This window comes from Salvelinus fontinalis, chromosome 2 (genome assembly GCF_029448725.1).
Source record: "Salvelinus fontinalis isolate EN_2023a chromosome 2, ASM2944872v1, whole genome shotgun sequence".
Lineage (NCBI taxonomy): Eukaryota > Metazoa > Chordata > Actinopteri > Salmoniformes > Salmonidae > Salvelinus > Salvelinus fontinalis.
Window position 1 is genome coordinate 36,398,299 of NC_074666.1, and position 13,803 is coordinate 36,412,101.

The window sequence follows — 13,803 nt, forward strand, 5'->3', positions numbered from 1 at the left end:
CCCGAGAGAGCCCGAGAGAGCCCGAGTCAGCCCGAGTCAGCCCGAGTCAGCCCGAGAGAGCCCGAGTCAGCCCGAGAGAGCCCGAGAGAGCCCGAGAGAGCCCGAGAGAGCCCGAGAGAGCCCGAGTCAGCCAGAGAGAGCCCGAGTCAGCCAGAGAGAGCCCGAGTCAGCCAGAGAGAGCCCGAGAGAGCCAGAGAGAGCCCGAGTCAGCCAGAGAGAGCCCGAGTCAGCCAGAGAGAGCCCGAGTCAGCCAGAGAGAGCCCGAGTCAGCCAGAGAGAGCCAGAGAGAGCCCGAGTCAGCCAGAGAGAGCCCGAGTCAGCCAGAGAGAGCCCGAGTCAGCCAGAGAGAGCCCGAGTCAGCCAGAGAGAGCCCGAGTCAGCCAGAGAGAGCCCGAGTCAGCCAGAGAGAGCCCGAGTCAGCCAGAGAGAGCCCGAGTCAGCCAGAGAGAGCCCGAGTCAGCCAGAGAGAGCCCGAGTCAGCCAGAGAGAGCCCGAGTCAGCCAGAGAGAGCCCGAGTCAGCCAGAGAGAGCCCGAGTCAGCCAGAGAGAGCCCGAGTCAGCCAGAGAGAGCCCGAGTCAGCCAGAGAGAGCCCGAGTCAGCCAGAGACAGCCCGAGTCAGCCAGAGACAGCCCGAGTCAGCCAGAGACAGCCCGAGTCAGCCAGAGACAGCCCGAGTCAGCCAGAGAGAGCCCGAGTCAGCCAGAGAGAGCCCGAGTCAGCCAGAGACAGCCCGAGTCAGCCAGAGAGAGCCCGAGTCAGCCAGAGAGAGCCCGAGTCAGCCAGAGAGAGCCCGAGTCAGCCAGAGAGAGCCCGAGTCAGCCAGAGAGAGCCCGAGTCAGCCAGAGAGAGCCCGAGTCAGCCAGAGAGAGCCCGAGTCAGCCAGAGAGAGCCCGAGTCAGCCAGAGAGAGCCCGAGTCAGCCAGAGAGAGCCCGAGAGAGCCCGAGTCAGAGAGAGAGCGAGAGAGCCCGAGTCAGAGAGAGAGCCCGAGAGTCAGAGAGAGCCCGAGAGAGCCCGAGAGTCAGAGAGAGCCCGAGAGAGCCCGAGAGTCAGAGAGAGCCCGAGAGTCAGAGAGAGCCCGAGAGAGCCCGAGAGAGCCCGAGAGTCAGAGAGAGCCCGAGAGAGCCCGAGAGTCAGAGAGAGAGCGAGAGAGCCCGAGAGTCAGAGAGAGAGCGAGAGAGCCCGAGAGTCAGAGAGAGAGCGAGAGAGCCCGAGTCAGAGAGAGAGCGAGAGAGCCCGAGTCAGAGAGAGAGCGAGAGAGCCCGAGTCAGAGAGAGAGCGAGAGAGCCCGAGTCAGAGAGAGAGCGAGAGAGCCCGAGTCAGAGAGAGAGCGAGAGAGCCCGAGTCAGAGAGAGAGCGAGAGAGCCCGAGTCAGAGAGAGAGCGAGAGAGCCCGAGTCAGAGAGAGAGCGAGAGAGCCCGAGTCAGAGAGAGAGCGAGAGAGCCCGAGTCAGAGAGAGAGCGAGAGAGCCCGAGTCAGAGAGAGAGCGAGAGAGCCCGGGAGTCAGAGAGAGAGCGAGAGAGCCCGAGTCAGAGAGAGAGCGAGAGAGCCCGAGTCAGAGAGAGAGCGAGAGAGCCCGAGTCAGAGAGAGAGCGAGAGAGCCCGAGTCAGAGAGAGAGCCCGAGAGTCAGAGAGAGCCCGAGAGAGCCCGAGAGTCAGAGAGAGCCCGAGAGAGCCCGAGAGTCAGAGAGAGCCCGAGAGTCAGAGAGAGCCCGAGAGAGCCCGAGAGTCAGAGAGAGCCCGAGAGTCAGAGAGAGAGCGAGAGAGCCCGAGAGTCAGAGAGAGAGCGAGAGAGCCCGAGTCAGAGAGAGAGCGAGAGAGCCCGAGTCAGAGAGAGAGCGAGAGAGCCCGAGTCAGAGAGAGAGCGAGAGAGCCCGAGTCAGAGAGAGAGCGAGAGAGCCCGAGTCAGAGAGAGAGCGAGAGAGCCTGAGTCAGAGAGAGAGCGAGAGAGCCTGAGTCAGAGAGAGAGCGAGAGAGCCCGGGAGTCAGAGAGAGAGCGAGAGAGCCCGAGTCAGAGAGAGAGCGAGAGAGCCCGAGTCAGAGAGAGAGCGAGAGAGCCCGAGTCAGAGAGAGAGCGAGAGAGCCCGGGAGTCAGAGAGAGAGCGAGAGAGCCCGAGTCAGAGAGAGAGCGAGAGAGCCCGAGTCAGAGAGAGAGCGAGAGAGCCCGAGTCAGAGAGAGAGCGAGAGAGCCCGAGTCAGAGAGAGAGCCCGAGAGTCAGAGAGAGCCCGAGAGTCAGAGAGAGCCCGAGAGTCAGAGAGAGCCCGAGAGTCAGAGAGAGCCCGAGAGTCAGAGAGAGCCCGAGAGTCAGAGAGAGCCCGAGAGTCAGAGAGCCCGAGAGTCAGAGAGCCCGAGAGAGCCCGAGAGTCAGAGAGAGAGCGAGAGAGTCAAAGAGAGAGTCAAATAGAGAGAGCGAGTCAAATAGAGAGCGAGTCAAAGAGAGAGAGCGAGTCAAAGAGAGAGCGAGCCAGACAATGAGAGCGAGCCAGAGAGAGAGAGCGAGCCAGAGAGAGAGAGCGAGCCAGAGAGAGAGAGCGAGCCAGAGAGAGAGAGCGAGCCAGAGAGAGAGAGCGAGCCAGAGAGAGAGAGCGAGCCAGAGAGAGCGAGCGAGTCAGAGAGAGCGAGCGAGTCAGAGAGAGCGAGCGAGTCAGAGAGAGCGAGCGAGTCAGAGAGAGCGAGCGAGTCAGAGAGAGCGAGCGAGCGAGCGAGTCAGAGCGAGCGAGTCAGAGTGAGAGAGAGAGAGTGAGAGAGAGTCAGAGAGTGAGAGACAGAGAGCGAGTCAGAGAGAGCGAGTCAGAGCGAGAGAGAGAGTGCGAGTCAGAGCGAGTCAGAGAGAGAGCGAGTCAGAGAGAGAGCGAGTCAGAGAGAGAGCGAGTCAGAGAGCGAGTCAGAGAGAGAGCGAGTCAGAGAGAGAGCGAGTCAGAGAGAGAGCGAGTCAGAGAGAGCGAGAGAGTCAGAGAGAGCGAGAGAGTCCGAGTCAGAGAGAGAGTCAGAGAGAGAGTCAAAGAGAATCAGAGAGAGAGTCAAAGAGAATCAGAGAGAGAGTCAGGGAGAGTCAGAGAAAGAGATAGTCAAAGAGAGAGAGAGTCAAAGAGAGAGAGAGAGGGTCAGAGTGAGAGCGAAAGAGAGAGAGTCAGAGTGAGAGCAAAAGAGAGAGAGAGAGTCAAAGAGAGAGTCAAATAGAGAGAGCGAGTCAAATAGAGAGAGCGAGTCAAAGAGCGAGAGAGCGAGTCAAAGAGCGAGAGAGCGAGTCAAAGAGAGAGAGAGCGAGAGAGCGAGCGAGCGAGTCAGAGAGAGCGAGCCAGAGTGAGAGTCAGAGAGAGAGTGAGAGTCAGAGAGAGAGTGAGAGTCAGAGAGAGAGTGAGTGAGAGTCAGAGAGAGAGTGAGAGTCAGAGAGAGAGTGAGAGAGAGTGAGAGACAGAGAGAGCGAGTCAGAGCGAGTCAGAGCGAGACAGAGAGAGCGAGTCAGAGCGAGTCAGAGCGAGAGAGAGAGTGCGAGTCAGAGCGAGTCAGAGCGAGAGAGAGAGTGCGAGTCAGAGCGAGTCAGAGAGAGAGCGAGCCAGAGAGAGAGCGAGCCAGAGAGAGAGCGAGCCAGAGAGAGAGCGAGCCAGAGAGAGAGCGAGCCAGAGAGAGAGCGAGCCAGAGAGAGAGCGCGAGCCAGAGAGAGAGCGCGAGCCAGAGAGAGAGCGCGAGCCAGAGAGAGAGCGCGAGCCAGAGAGAGAGCGCGAGCCAGAGAGAGAGCGCGAGCCAGAGAGAGAGCGCGAGCCAGAGAGAGAGCGCGAGCCAGAGAGAGAGCGCGAGTCAGAGAGAGAGCGCGAGTCAGAGAGAGCGCGAGTCAGAGAGAGCGCGAGTCAGAGAGAGAGCGCGAGTCAGAGAGAGAGCGCGAGTCAGAGAGAGAGCGCGAGCCAGAGAGAGAGCGCGAGCCAGAGAGAGAGCGCGAGCCAGAGAGAGAGCGCGAGCCAGAGAGAGAGCGCGAGCCAGAGAGAGAGCGCGAGCCAGAGAGAGAGCGCGAGTCAGAGAGAGAGCGCGAGTCAGAGAGAGCGCGAGTCAGAGAGAGCGCGAGTCAGAGAGAGCGCGAGTCAGAGAGAGAGCGCGAGTCAGAGAGAGAGCGCGAGTCAGAGAGAGAGCGCGAGTCAGAGAGAGAGCGCGAGTCAGAGAGAGAGCGCGAGTCAGAGAGAGAGCGCGAGTCAGAGAGAGAGCGCGAGTCAGAGAGAGAGCGCGAGTCAAAGAGAGTCAGAGAGAGCCAGAGAGAGAGAGAGCGCGAGTCAGAGAGAGAGCGCGAGTCAGAGAGAGAGCGCGAGTCAAAGAGAGTCAGAGAGAGCCAGAGAGAGAGAGAGAGTGAGCCAGAGAGAGAGAGTCAGAGAGCGAGTCAGAGAGAGAGAGCGAGTCAGAGAGAGAGAGCGAGTCAGAGAGAGAGAGCGAGTCAGAGAGAGAGAGCGAGTCAGAGAGAGTCAAAGAGAGCGAGAGTCAAAGAGAGAGAGAAGAGAGTCAAAGAGAGAGAGAGAGAGAGTCATTCATTCATTCGACTATTGACTGTTACCATTTTATTGTTACTATTTTTATATTAAATTGTTTATTATTATTTACTGCCATTCTATATTATTATTTGTCATTGTTTATAATTGTATTACAATGTATATTGTATACATTGTTGCTTTGGCAATATTGACACAATGTTTTTCATGCCAATAAAGCAGCTTGAATTTGAGTCAGAGAGAGAGAGAGAGAGAGCGAGTCAGAGACAGAGTCAGAGACAGAGTCAAAGAGAGAGTCAGAGACAGAGTCAAAGAGAGAGTCAAAGAGAGAGTCAGAGAGAGTCAAAGAGAGAGAGAGAGTCAAAGAGAGAGAGAGAGTCAAAGAGAGAGAGAGTCAGAGCGAGAGAGTCAAAGAGAGAGTCAGAGAGTCAAAGAGAGAGTCAGAGAGTCAAAGAGAGAGTCAGAGAGTCAAAGAGAGAGTCAGAGAGTCAAAGAGAGAGTCAGAGAGTCAAAGAGAGAGTCAGAGAGTCAAAGAGAGAGTGCGTCAGAGAGAGAGAGCGTCAGAGAGAGAGAGCGTCAGAGAGAGAGAGCGTCAGAGAGAGAGAGCGTCAGAGAGAGAGAGCGTCAGAGAGAGAGAGCGTCAGAGAGAGAGAGCGTCAGAGAGAGAGAGCGTCAGAGAGAGCGTCAGAGAGAGCGTCAGAGAGAGCGTCAGAGAGAGCGTCAGAGAGAGCGTCAGAGAGAGAGCGTCAAAGAGAGAGAGCGTCAAAGAGAGAGAGAGCGTCAAAGAGAGAGAGTCAGAGAGAGAGAGAGAGAGAGTCAAAGAGAGAGAGAGAGAGTCAAAGAGAGAGAGAGAGAGTCAGAGAGAGAGAGACTGATTCTTACTGATCAAAACCTTAGAAAAAACCTTGACAAAGAACAGGCTCAGTAAGCACAGCCTTGCCATTGAGAAGGGTAGAACACAGGAAAACCTGTCTCCCTGTAGAGGAAAGGCTGTGTAACCACTGCACAACAGCAGAAACAGAGCTGCATTTCCTGACAAAATGTTTTTTTTAAATATAGAGATTAGGGAGTGTCATTTTCCAAATTTGAAACCCTTTTCCAAAGTTTCAGAGACCTCTCTTTCAGAGACCTCTCTGATGAGAATAAGCTACCCGACCTGTTGAGGGAGGACGCAGAGAGCTGTGGGTTGGCAGCGCACTACATTGCTGCCTGCCATAAAGATGAGGGACAGTGTCTGACAGACCAATCAACCTGCACATGTCCTCTACTGTATGCTAATTGTGATTGTTCAATGTATGGTTATTTTGACCCTTGGTTATTGCTGTTACTGTTGTCCCGTTGACCATTTTGATTCTTATTATTTTCATATTGTAAATATCCAAAGTAAGCTTTGACAATATGTACATTGTTATGCCAATATAGCAAATTGAACTGAGAGAGAGATCATTTAAAAAGGAGGGACAAGAAAAGGATGAGTTTGACGGCATAAAAGATGACATTGGGGGGTGGGCTCCCTCTACAGACAGAACATAGCATAGAGACCACTTGGCCAAGTAGACGTGGGTTGTGTTCAGCAAAACAAAACACATTTGCAACAAGACAAATCTATTGCTATTGGACAAGTTCAGGTTATAGGCTAGCTCCCTGTTTCACTCCATTTAAAACGTTTCAGTTCTCTATTAAAGTTATTCCTCCACACTAGGGCAGTCCTGGTGGGGTCAGGGAGGTCCTGCATTTGTTTTGGAGGCCATCTGTGCACCACAACGGCTTTCCTGCTTTCTCTCCCCATTCTGCTCAAGTGCTTTCAGTGCTGCCTTCCACACTACAGATGTTCTCCAGAACTCAATGGAGCCCTGTGGTCCGCCAGGTTTTTACAGAGCTTTTTTCCCCGCTGACCTGGTCTGAATATTTTCAGAGTTTTAATTTCCCCCCTGCTCGCTTTTAGCTGATTCACTAGCACTGTTTGAGTTAGGAAATGACTGAACCCCAAGTCTTTTCCTACCCTGGAGTTTTTAAAATGGAGCATCACACACACTTATCAACCAACTGTAAAAAGAAAAGAACAGGGGCCTCCTGAGTGGCGCAGCCGTCTAAGGCACTGCATCACAGTGCTAGAGGAATCACTACAGATCCGTGTTCGATACCGGGCTGTGTCGCAGCCGGCCGCGACCAGGAGACCCATGAGGCGGTGCACAAACAGGCACACCATCGTCTGGGTTAGGGGAGGTTTTGGCCGGCTGGGATGTCCTTCTCCCATCGCACTCTAGCAAGCTCCTTGTGGAGGCCCGGGCGCATGCACACTGACTTCGGTCACCAGCTGTACGATGTTTCCTCCAACACATTGGTGCGGCTAGCTTCAGGGTTAAGCGAGCAGTGTGTCAAGAAGCAGTGCGGTTTGGCGGGGGCGTGTTTTGGAGGACGCATGGCTCTCGACCTTCGCCTCTCCCGATTCTGTACCGAGTTGCAGCGATGGGACATGACTACCTACCAATTGAATACCACGAAATTGGGGAGAAAAAGGGGTAAAAAAGTACCACACAAAAAAGGAACAAAATAAACTGTTCAAAAACACCCAACTACTTACAGTCTATCGCTAGCTATCCAATCATCTACCTAAATTCAGTTCAGTATGACCTTGACTTAAATGAGCTGGGAAAACAGAATAACCCTTTTAGAAAACACTCTCCATCTAGAATTCAGTCGGATTTGGTTTCTTCGCCAAGAGAGTAAACAGAATAACCTTTACAGAAAATAATATCTACCGCTAGCCATCTAACCCACCTAACTACAATTTAGTTTGACCTTTTACGATCCTATGAGCCAATAGGCTATTCCAATTACACAACAAATGCACTAGAATGTCTGTTCTTCACTGCACTGTGCTCCAGACCTGGGTTTAAATACTATTTGAAATAATTGATCATGCTTTATTGCGCTTGCATGGTTTCACGTACAAATAGAATAGTCCCAGAACTGCAAAACCCACCCATCTGGCACTCCTGGCAGGTTAGAGCAAATGCTCAAAGTACCTGAAATGAATAGTACTTGAACCTAGGTCTGACTCAAAAACAGTGGCTCATTCAATTTTAACCTGCATGTCATGATCCAGTTCACTGTGCCAAGTAGGCACCTGAAAATTTAGGTTGAGGGCAAGGCTTGGCTCTCTTTGGTATCCAAAGCTAATGGGATCTGCTTGACTGCTGCCAAGCGATTAAGAAAATAACAAGGGAGAGAACCCACTTCTTCTTGCCATAGCATCTACAACAAAAGGAAGCATTGTTGAGAGTAGTTGTAAAGACAGACGTGGCAATTAAGATTTTCAACGGTCCGCAATGTATATTTCTCCACTTCTTCTCCTGCCATCTGTATGAGTGAGTGTAAAAGCCTGCCACTTGCTGTAGATGAGAGTAACATCCATGTGGCTTTTATTGAGGGTAGTAATTCCCATTAAACTGCACAGGGATTTGGTTCCAGCTCATGTCTAGGTCACCTTTAAGACTCCATGACATGCACACACACACAAGCACACGCTCTTTGGCCCTGGAGGACGTGGCTGGAGGAGAAGGTCAGCAGCCTCTGGCACCTCATGAAATAACAGCCATTCCAGTCAGGAGCCATTTCAACATTCCGCATTGCCATGCAGGGAGCCGAGCAGAGGGACACACAACAGGTTTGGTGGAGAGACAGACATTTTGGAAATGTGTAATATGAATACTTTTTTTGTGTATGCTTTTCTCCAATGTACAATTGTTTGGCAATTACTTTTAGCGCAATAACTATGAGCTACTACTATTTCAAAACAGATCCATTCTACATCCATAATGTCTAGCATGAAAAAAATATGAGATTTCAATAAAAAAGGAATCGCACTTTGAAATGTTCTTGAATCTTCACTAGAGAGAGTTAAGTAAAGAGGGGAAGCATGCAGTCCCTGTGCTCTACATTTCCACTGGTTACTGGGTCAGTCCTGAACATGATGAATGATAGAAAGGGGAAAAAATGACTCACACAACCTCTAAAAAGGGGCTGCTGAAGTTCCTCTCCAACTCTATTTGCAGGCAGCAGGCACATTTGTACAAGCAACTAGCCTACATCAACAACAGCAAAAACCAGGCACCGTGCACTGCAGCCATGAGACTGTGTGATTGTGCAACAGTACAGAAAAAACAGGAACTGTACTGAAATCCACACAGTGTTTCCTGTTGTAACTTTAAACGTGTGTTATAAGTAAGGTTAAATGCAAGCAACTGTGGCTGTCCAAGCAACTGAAAGAGAGTGGGAGGGAGAGCAAAAGAGCACGAGGAGAAAGAGATCAGTCGAGCAAGCAGAGAGAGAGAGACAGACAGACAACACACCACAGTACTAGCTTCAAAGTCAGCAGCGACATACCTGCAAGCTCATTTGTCGTTCATAAAAACCTTGTTGCCATTGATCAAGCCACAGCCTATAGGCGTAGCGGGTGTGAGTTTGGCCGGACCCCCGGTGGCGGTAGTGATACCTCCATTGCAGCGGTACAGATACAGCAGGACAGCAGCACCAAAGCAGAGCTCCTTAGAAGGGCTGCCTGGCCCCGGCACTGCCGCACATATTCCAGGAAAGCATGTCATCAGGCCGTTTAAGCCGCCTGAAAAATCGCCCATCTCACATGCACACTCTAATCTATGGGGGGTTACTCAAGGTAATCCCTGCCAAGCGCTTCTCTTTGATTGGCACTCGCAGCAGCATAGCAAGTTTTTTGGGCCTGTCATATCACTGGGGCGTACCACTCTGCTTTTCCTGGGGGGGGGGGGGGGGGGGGGGGGGGGTTGACTCTCTCCTCACCGGCCAGGAAAGAAAAAAAGGAAATGGAGACGGGAAAAAAAGTTTAGCAAAAATGAGTTTATACAAGCTGGCTAGCCAGCCCCCAAAGCAGACTGTCAGGTTTGTTTTCTTCTTTCTCCTTTTCTCTCTCTAGCTATTTTACTAACTCTTTTTCCATTGCTCGCCCTCCCTCCCTCCCTCCCTCCCTCTTGCAAGTCACTCTACACACATTCTCTGTGGAATTTCAGAGAATTTACAAAAGCTCCAGCCAACGGCTTGTTTGGATCAGCACAACATCCGGCCTAGGCAGGCTGAGCTGCTTTCCACCAAATGACGAGGCCGTGGCATTTTCACTTCACTGTCAATGGGCAGTTTAAACGCATACCGCAATACATGAGTAGACGTCTACTTTATCTAACTTTATTTAAAAACAGGCAAGTCAGTTAAATTGTTATTCACGAAGACGGCCTGTCAATAAACAATGATGCATTTAAACACATACCGCCCTGTAACACAAAGTTCACACTGCAGTTTTATGAAGCCCTATTACAGAAGAAATGACTTCCTAAAAGCATTTGCATAGAAGGCCATAGTGACTCTGTACTCTGGCAGAGCTAGGCTAACAGTTGTGATTATTGGAATGATTATGTTGAGGGCTGCTAGACAGTGGACCCATCTTGCCTCCACTGAACCCAAAGCCAAACTTGTGATCGGTCTTCCTGGCTTCCAGACAAACAGAGACTTCTCTGTTGTTGTTAAAATACATACATCAGATGATCCAGGGTTAGCGGAGGCTGCTGCTTGCATAGACTGAAATATGGTAAGACATTCGCTTCCTCCAACTATTTATTGAAGTTGACAGAAGCCAGACAATCCTTCAATGAGCGCTCAAGTAGTAAAAGCAGAAATGTCCACTGACTTGACACACTGGTTTATTATTTGATCAAGTAGAAGTACTTCATGCACACATTCTAACCACTTGACTGGTGGCATTCATCTCCAGTGGTTCAGAAGTAGGGAAGTCCACTCGGGGCTCCACCCTGTAGTTGTACGCTGTTACCCTGCCAGGCGAGGTAAGACTGATGAAGGTCACCAGGCAGTGGGAAACGCACTAGTGAAAGGACCACAATGTCACTTATAACGTGTGAAGTAACAAACTATAACTATTAAGATACCGCCAATACAACTGCGCCACGCCAACAATTTCTCACATCGAATATACCCTGTTTCTCTCCACCATAATTTATTGTTAAATATTTTCCAGATAAAACAGTGTTATCAGTGATGCAAACTGGTGAGTGGCCAAAAGGATGACAAAAAAATGTGCACTGAAACATGCAAAAAAATCTGTAAACTGAGTGGTGTTGCCAACATTTCACTAACGACGTAATACCAGGCCAAGTACCACAATACCGAGTAGTATGGTGATACCACAGGGTTTGTCACTCCCCTCCCAGGATGCATGTTCCCGTTTTCTAAACGCACTGCACAAAAACATGTCCTCTACACAACACATTTACTGTACAATTGAACAGGTTACTGCAGAAAATAGCTGATTTGCTCATATCCAAAAGGTCTACCTGTGATTGGACAGGAATATAAATGCATAATGATGCAGTAAGGGTTAACACACACTAGGCCTATATGAAACCATCTTTAGCCTACTTTTCAGAACACTTGACAAACATCATTCTCTCTCAAACACGTACACCACTCTCACACACAGCTCCCAAAAGTTAGGCCCAAAAATAATTTAAGGAACATTATAAAAATATATATTTTTATTCAGATTTAGCATAGAATAACATTGATTAGGCATATACATCCTACCTTTTGAAGCATCTCTTTGAGTAGACCGTCTATTACTTTTTACATTTTTTCCTGTGCCATTGTGCATAGCCAAGGTACCATGTTGTTAGCTAGCTAGCCAAGTAACATGACTAAACACTGTTGTTTGTTATAAAACGAACAACTTGCAGCCTGTGAGTAGTATAAAACGGCCAGCGACATGGTTTATAAAACTATATAAAATGTATGCCAATTCGTGGTAGAAAGGGGAGAATGTAGCTCCAGTAATATGGGGCATAACCTTTGAGTGGTTTTCAGTGGCGTAAAGGTGCAAGCATGACTGTCACTGTGCTCTGTTTTTCCTCTATGGCGGGGCACTCAGAGGCTGCTTGACAGCGAAGCCTACTCAGACTGGCCCTGCTTGTTCTTACCGGTGAAATGAAACGATACGTCTCCACTTAGCTCGCGCTGCGAGCTGCTCCAATAATTAAACAAATGTAACAGAAACCCCATCACTGCCTGCACACCCCAGCTTGCCATTACGGCTAAATAACATTTTAAACCTGATGGAGATGTGCGGTGAGAAGCAGCGGAGTAGGCTAATGGCTGGCTGGGAATACTGCTGGATGCTCACAGCGGTCACACAATATCAGAATGCTTCATCCAATAAGACATATCTGACATCAGGCTTTGTACTCTGCTTGATATTCTATTTGTAAGACACGTAGGGATGCATTCTGTGCATTCTGTCATTAATTGAGAGAATGTAGTGATCCCACGGAGAGGATCTGTTCGCGCCTATCACCTCAATGGGTGATGCACACTTTATCGTCAGACCCCCCGCGGATGACCTATTGAGATCAAAACGGTGAATTTGGCCGAAAACTGACGTGTTTGGATCCCTGTGCTATGTCAGAGAGGGAGAAGGTAAGAAGAGGTGGCCCGGTGAATCAAACCATGTTCTCCAGGTGGTGGGCGATATTTGGTCTGGAGGCTACAGGCACCACTACTGCTAGATCAACCGATTATGACATCTCGGATGTAGTCCCACTCCATCTTGGTGATCTGCGCTTCTGTGACCGGATCTATGTGTTTGGTTGGCTGGGGCCATAGTCCATACATAGACAGAATGTTCTGTACATACAGGGCCAGAGAGAGCCAAATGCGTCAATGAGATGCACACACAGGGGCCAGAGGCGTCGGCATCAATGAGGTAGAAAATCTCCATAAGGAAAGCAAAGGCAGTCTATCCTCCTGGTAGACAGCCAGTGGAGAGAGGAGAGCTCAGACACCATATGAGCTGATAGGGAATGAATGATAGGGAATGAAATCAGCTGTTAGATCTATGCTGGGAATTTCATAACAAGGTTAAATGTTAGTCAGAAACATCCGTCACAGGTGGTGATGAGTCATGGAGATGATCGATCATCGACTCACAGCGTTCAGCGTACCACAATTCACAACATTATACCTGCATTTTGTTCATATTATCATAACCCTGCAAACATAAACAATGTGTACCAATGATAAAAAAATCCAGTATGGCAGTTAATAGATGGGACTTGTATTAGTTTCATACTAAGACGTTGTTCCGCCAACTTTACCATACCGCCAACATTTTTCCGCCTTTTCCTTATATCTGAAAGGTATTGCCGGTATCAAAGCCAAAACGTTTATTTCCGCCTAACGACCAAAGCAATTTGGTTAACTTCTGCCTACGGCTTAGTATTAAAAACATACCTGTAAATGGCACACACTATGCTATTAAACTCAATGGTTGCTAGGCAGCGCCAGTTAACCATCCTCCTGTCAGTTCTAAACTTTGCGAGGCATGTCACTTCTCCCATCTCTTCGCATAGCGCACCACTAAGTATGTACTTAAAAAAAAGAATGTAACCCCTTTTTCGTGATTTCCAATTGCGATCCTATTACAATCTTGTCTCATCGCTGCAACTCCACCAATGGGCTCAGGAGTGGCGAAAGTAAAGCTATGCATCCTCCAAAACATAACCCACCAACCTACGCTTCTTAACACCCGCCCGCTTAACCCGGAAGCCAGCTGCACCAATGTGTCGGAGGAAACACTGTTCAACTGACGACCGAAGTCAGCCTGCAGGCGCCCGGGCCGCCACAAGGAGTCGCTAGAGCACAATGAGCCAAGTAAAGCCCCCCCAGCCAAACCCTCCCCTAACACAGACGACGCTGGGCCAAATTGTGTGCTGCCCTATGGGACTCCCTGTCACGGCTGGTTGTGACACAGCCTGGGATTGAACCCAGGTCTGTAGTGACGCCTCAAGCACTGCAGTGCCTTAGACCGCTGTGCCACTCGGGAGGCCCATGCACCGTTTTCCTAACCACAACTGGATGGATCCATAAAGAATTACTGTGGGAATAAATATCACTGAATGATGAAAATGTAAATGCATTTGAAGGCATATATCAAATTGTTGCTTACTGAAACTCAAAGTCATCCAATCATTGTAATACATTTGAAGCAATAGCCTACCTCTGTGTGGTCAACTAGATTATAATTTCAGCACTGCCTTGATTGGGACAGCGCTAACACGCTGCTTTGAGACAAGTGTGGGGACTCATCTCCATAAATCAATGTCTGATTTTTGTTTTCACTGAATCTCCATTAGGACATTGGTTAGGCTACAATTAGGCTGGGGAAACGTTAGCTAAGTTGAGGTGAGGGCTGCCCATGATCATCTTGTCTAGTTGGCTCATTTATTAGAACATT

General features: G+C 49.9%; 1 protein-coding gene across 5 annotated transcripts in view; it reads right to left on the reverse strand.

The window, feature by feature from the left end:
• Nucleotides 1-13,803, reverse strand: part of ncor1 (nuclear receptor corepressor 1) — a 122,530-nt gene that overhangs the window by 41,929 nt on the left and 66,798 nt on the right. Inside the window, exon 1 of one of the 5 annotated variants that reach the window (XM_055873446.1) lies at nucleotides 8,862-8,997. The exons of the other annotated variants lie outside the window; for them this stretch is intronic. Within the exon in view, the coding sequence (XP_055729421.1) occupies nucleotides 8,862-8,873 (12 nt within the window). The 5' untranslated portion in view covers nucleotides 8,874-8,997. Of the gene's footprint in view, nucleotides 1-8,861; nucleotides 8,998-13,803 lie in introns of those variants that run through there. 5 annotated transcript variants of the gene reach the window in all.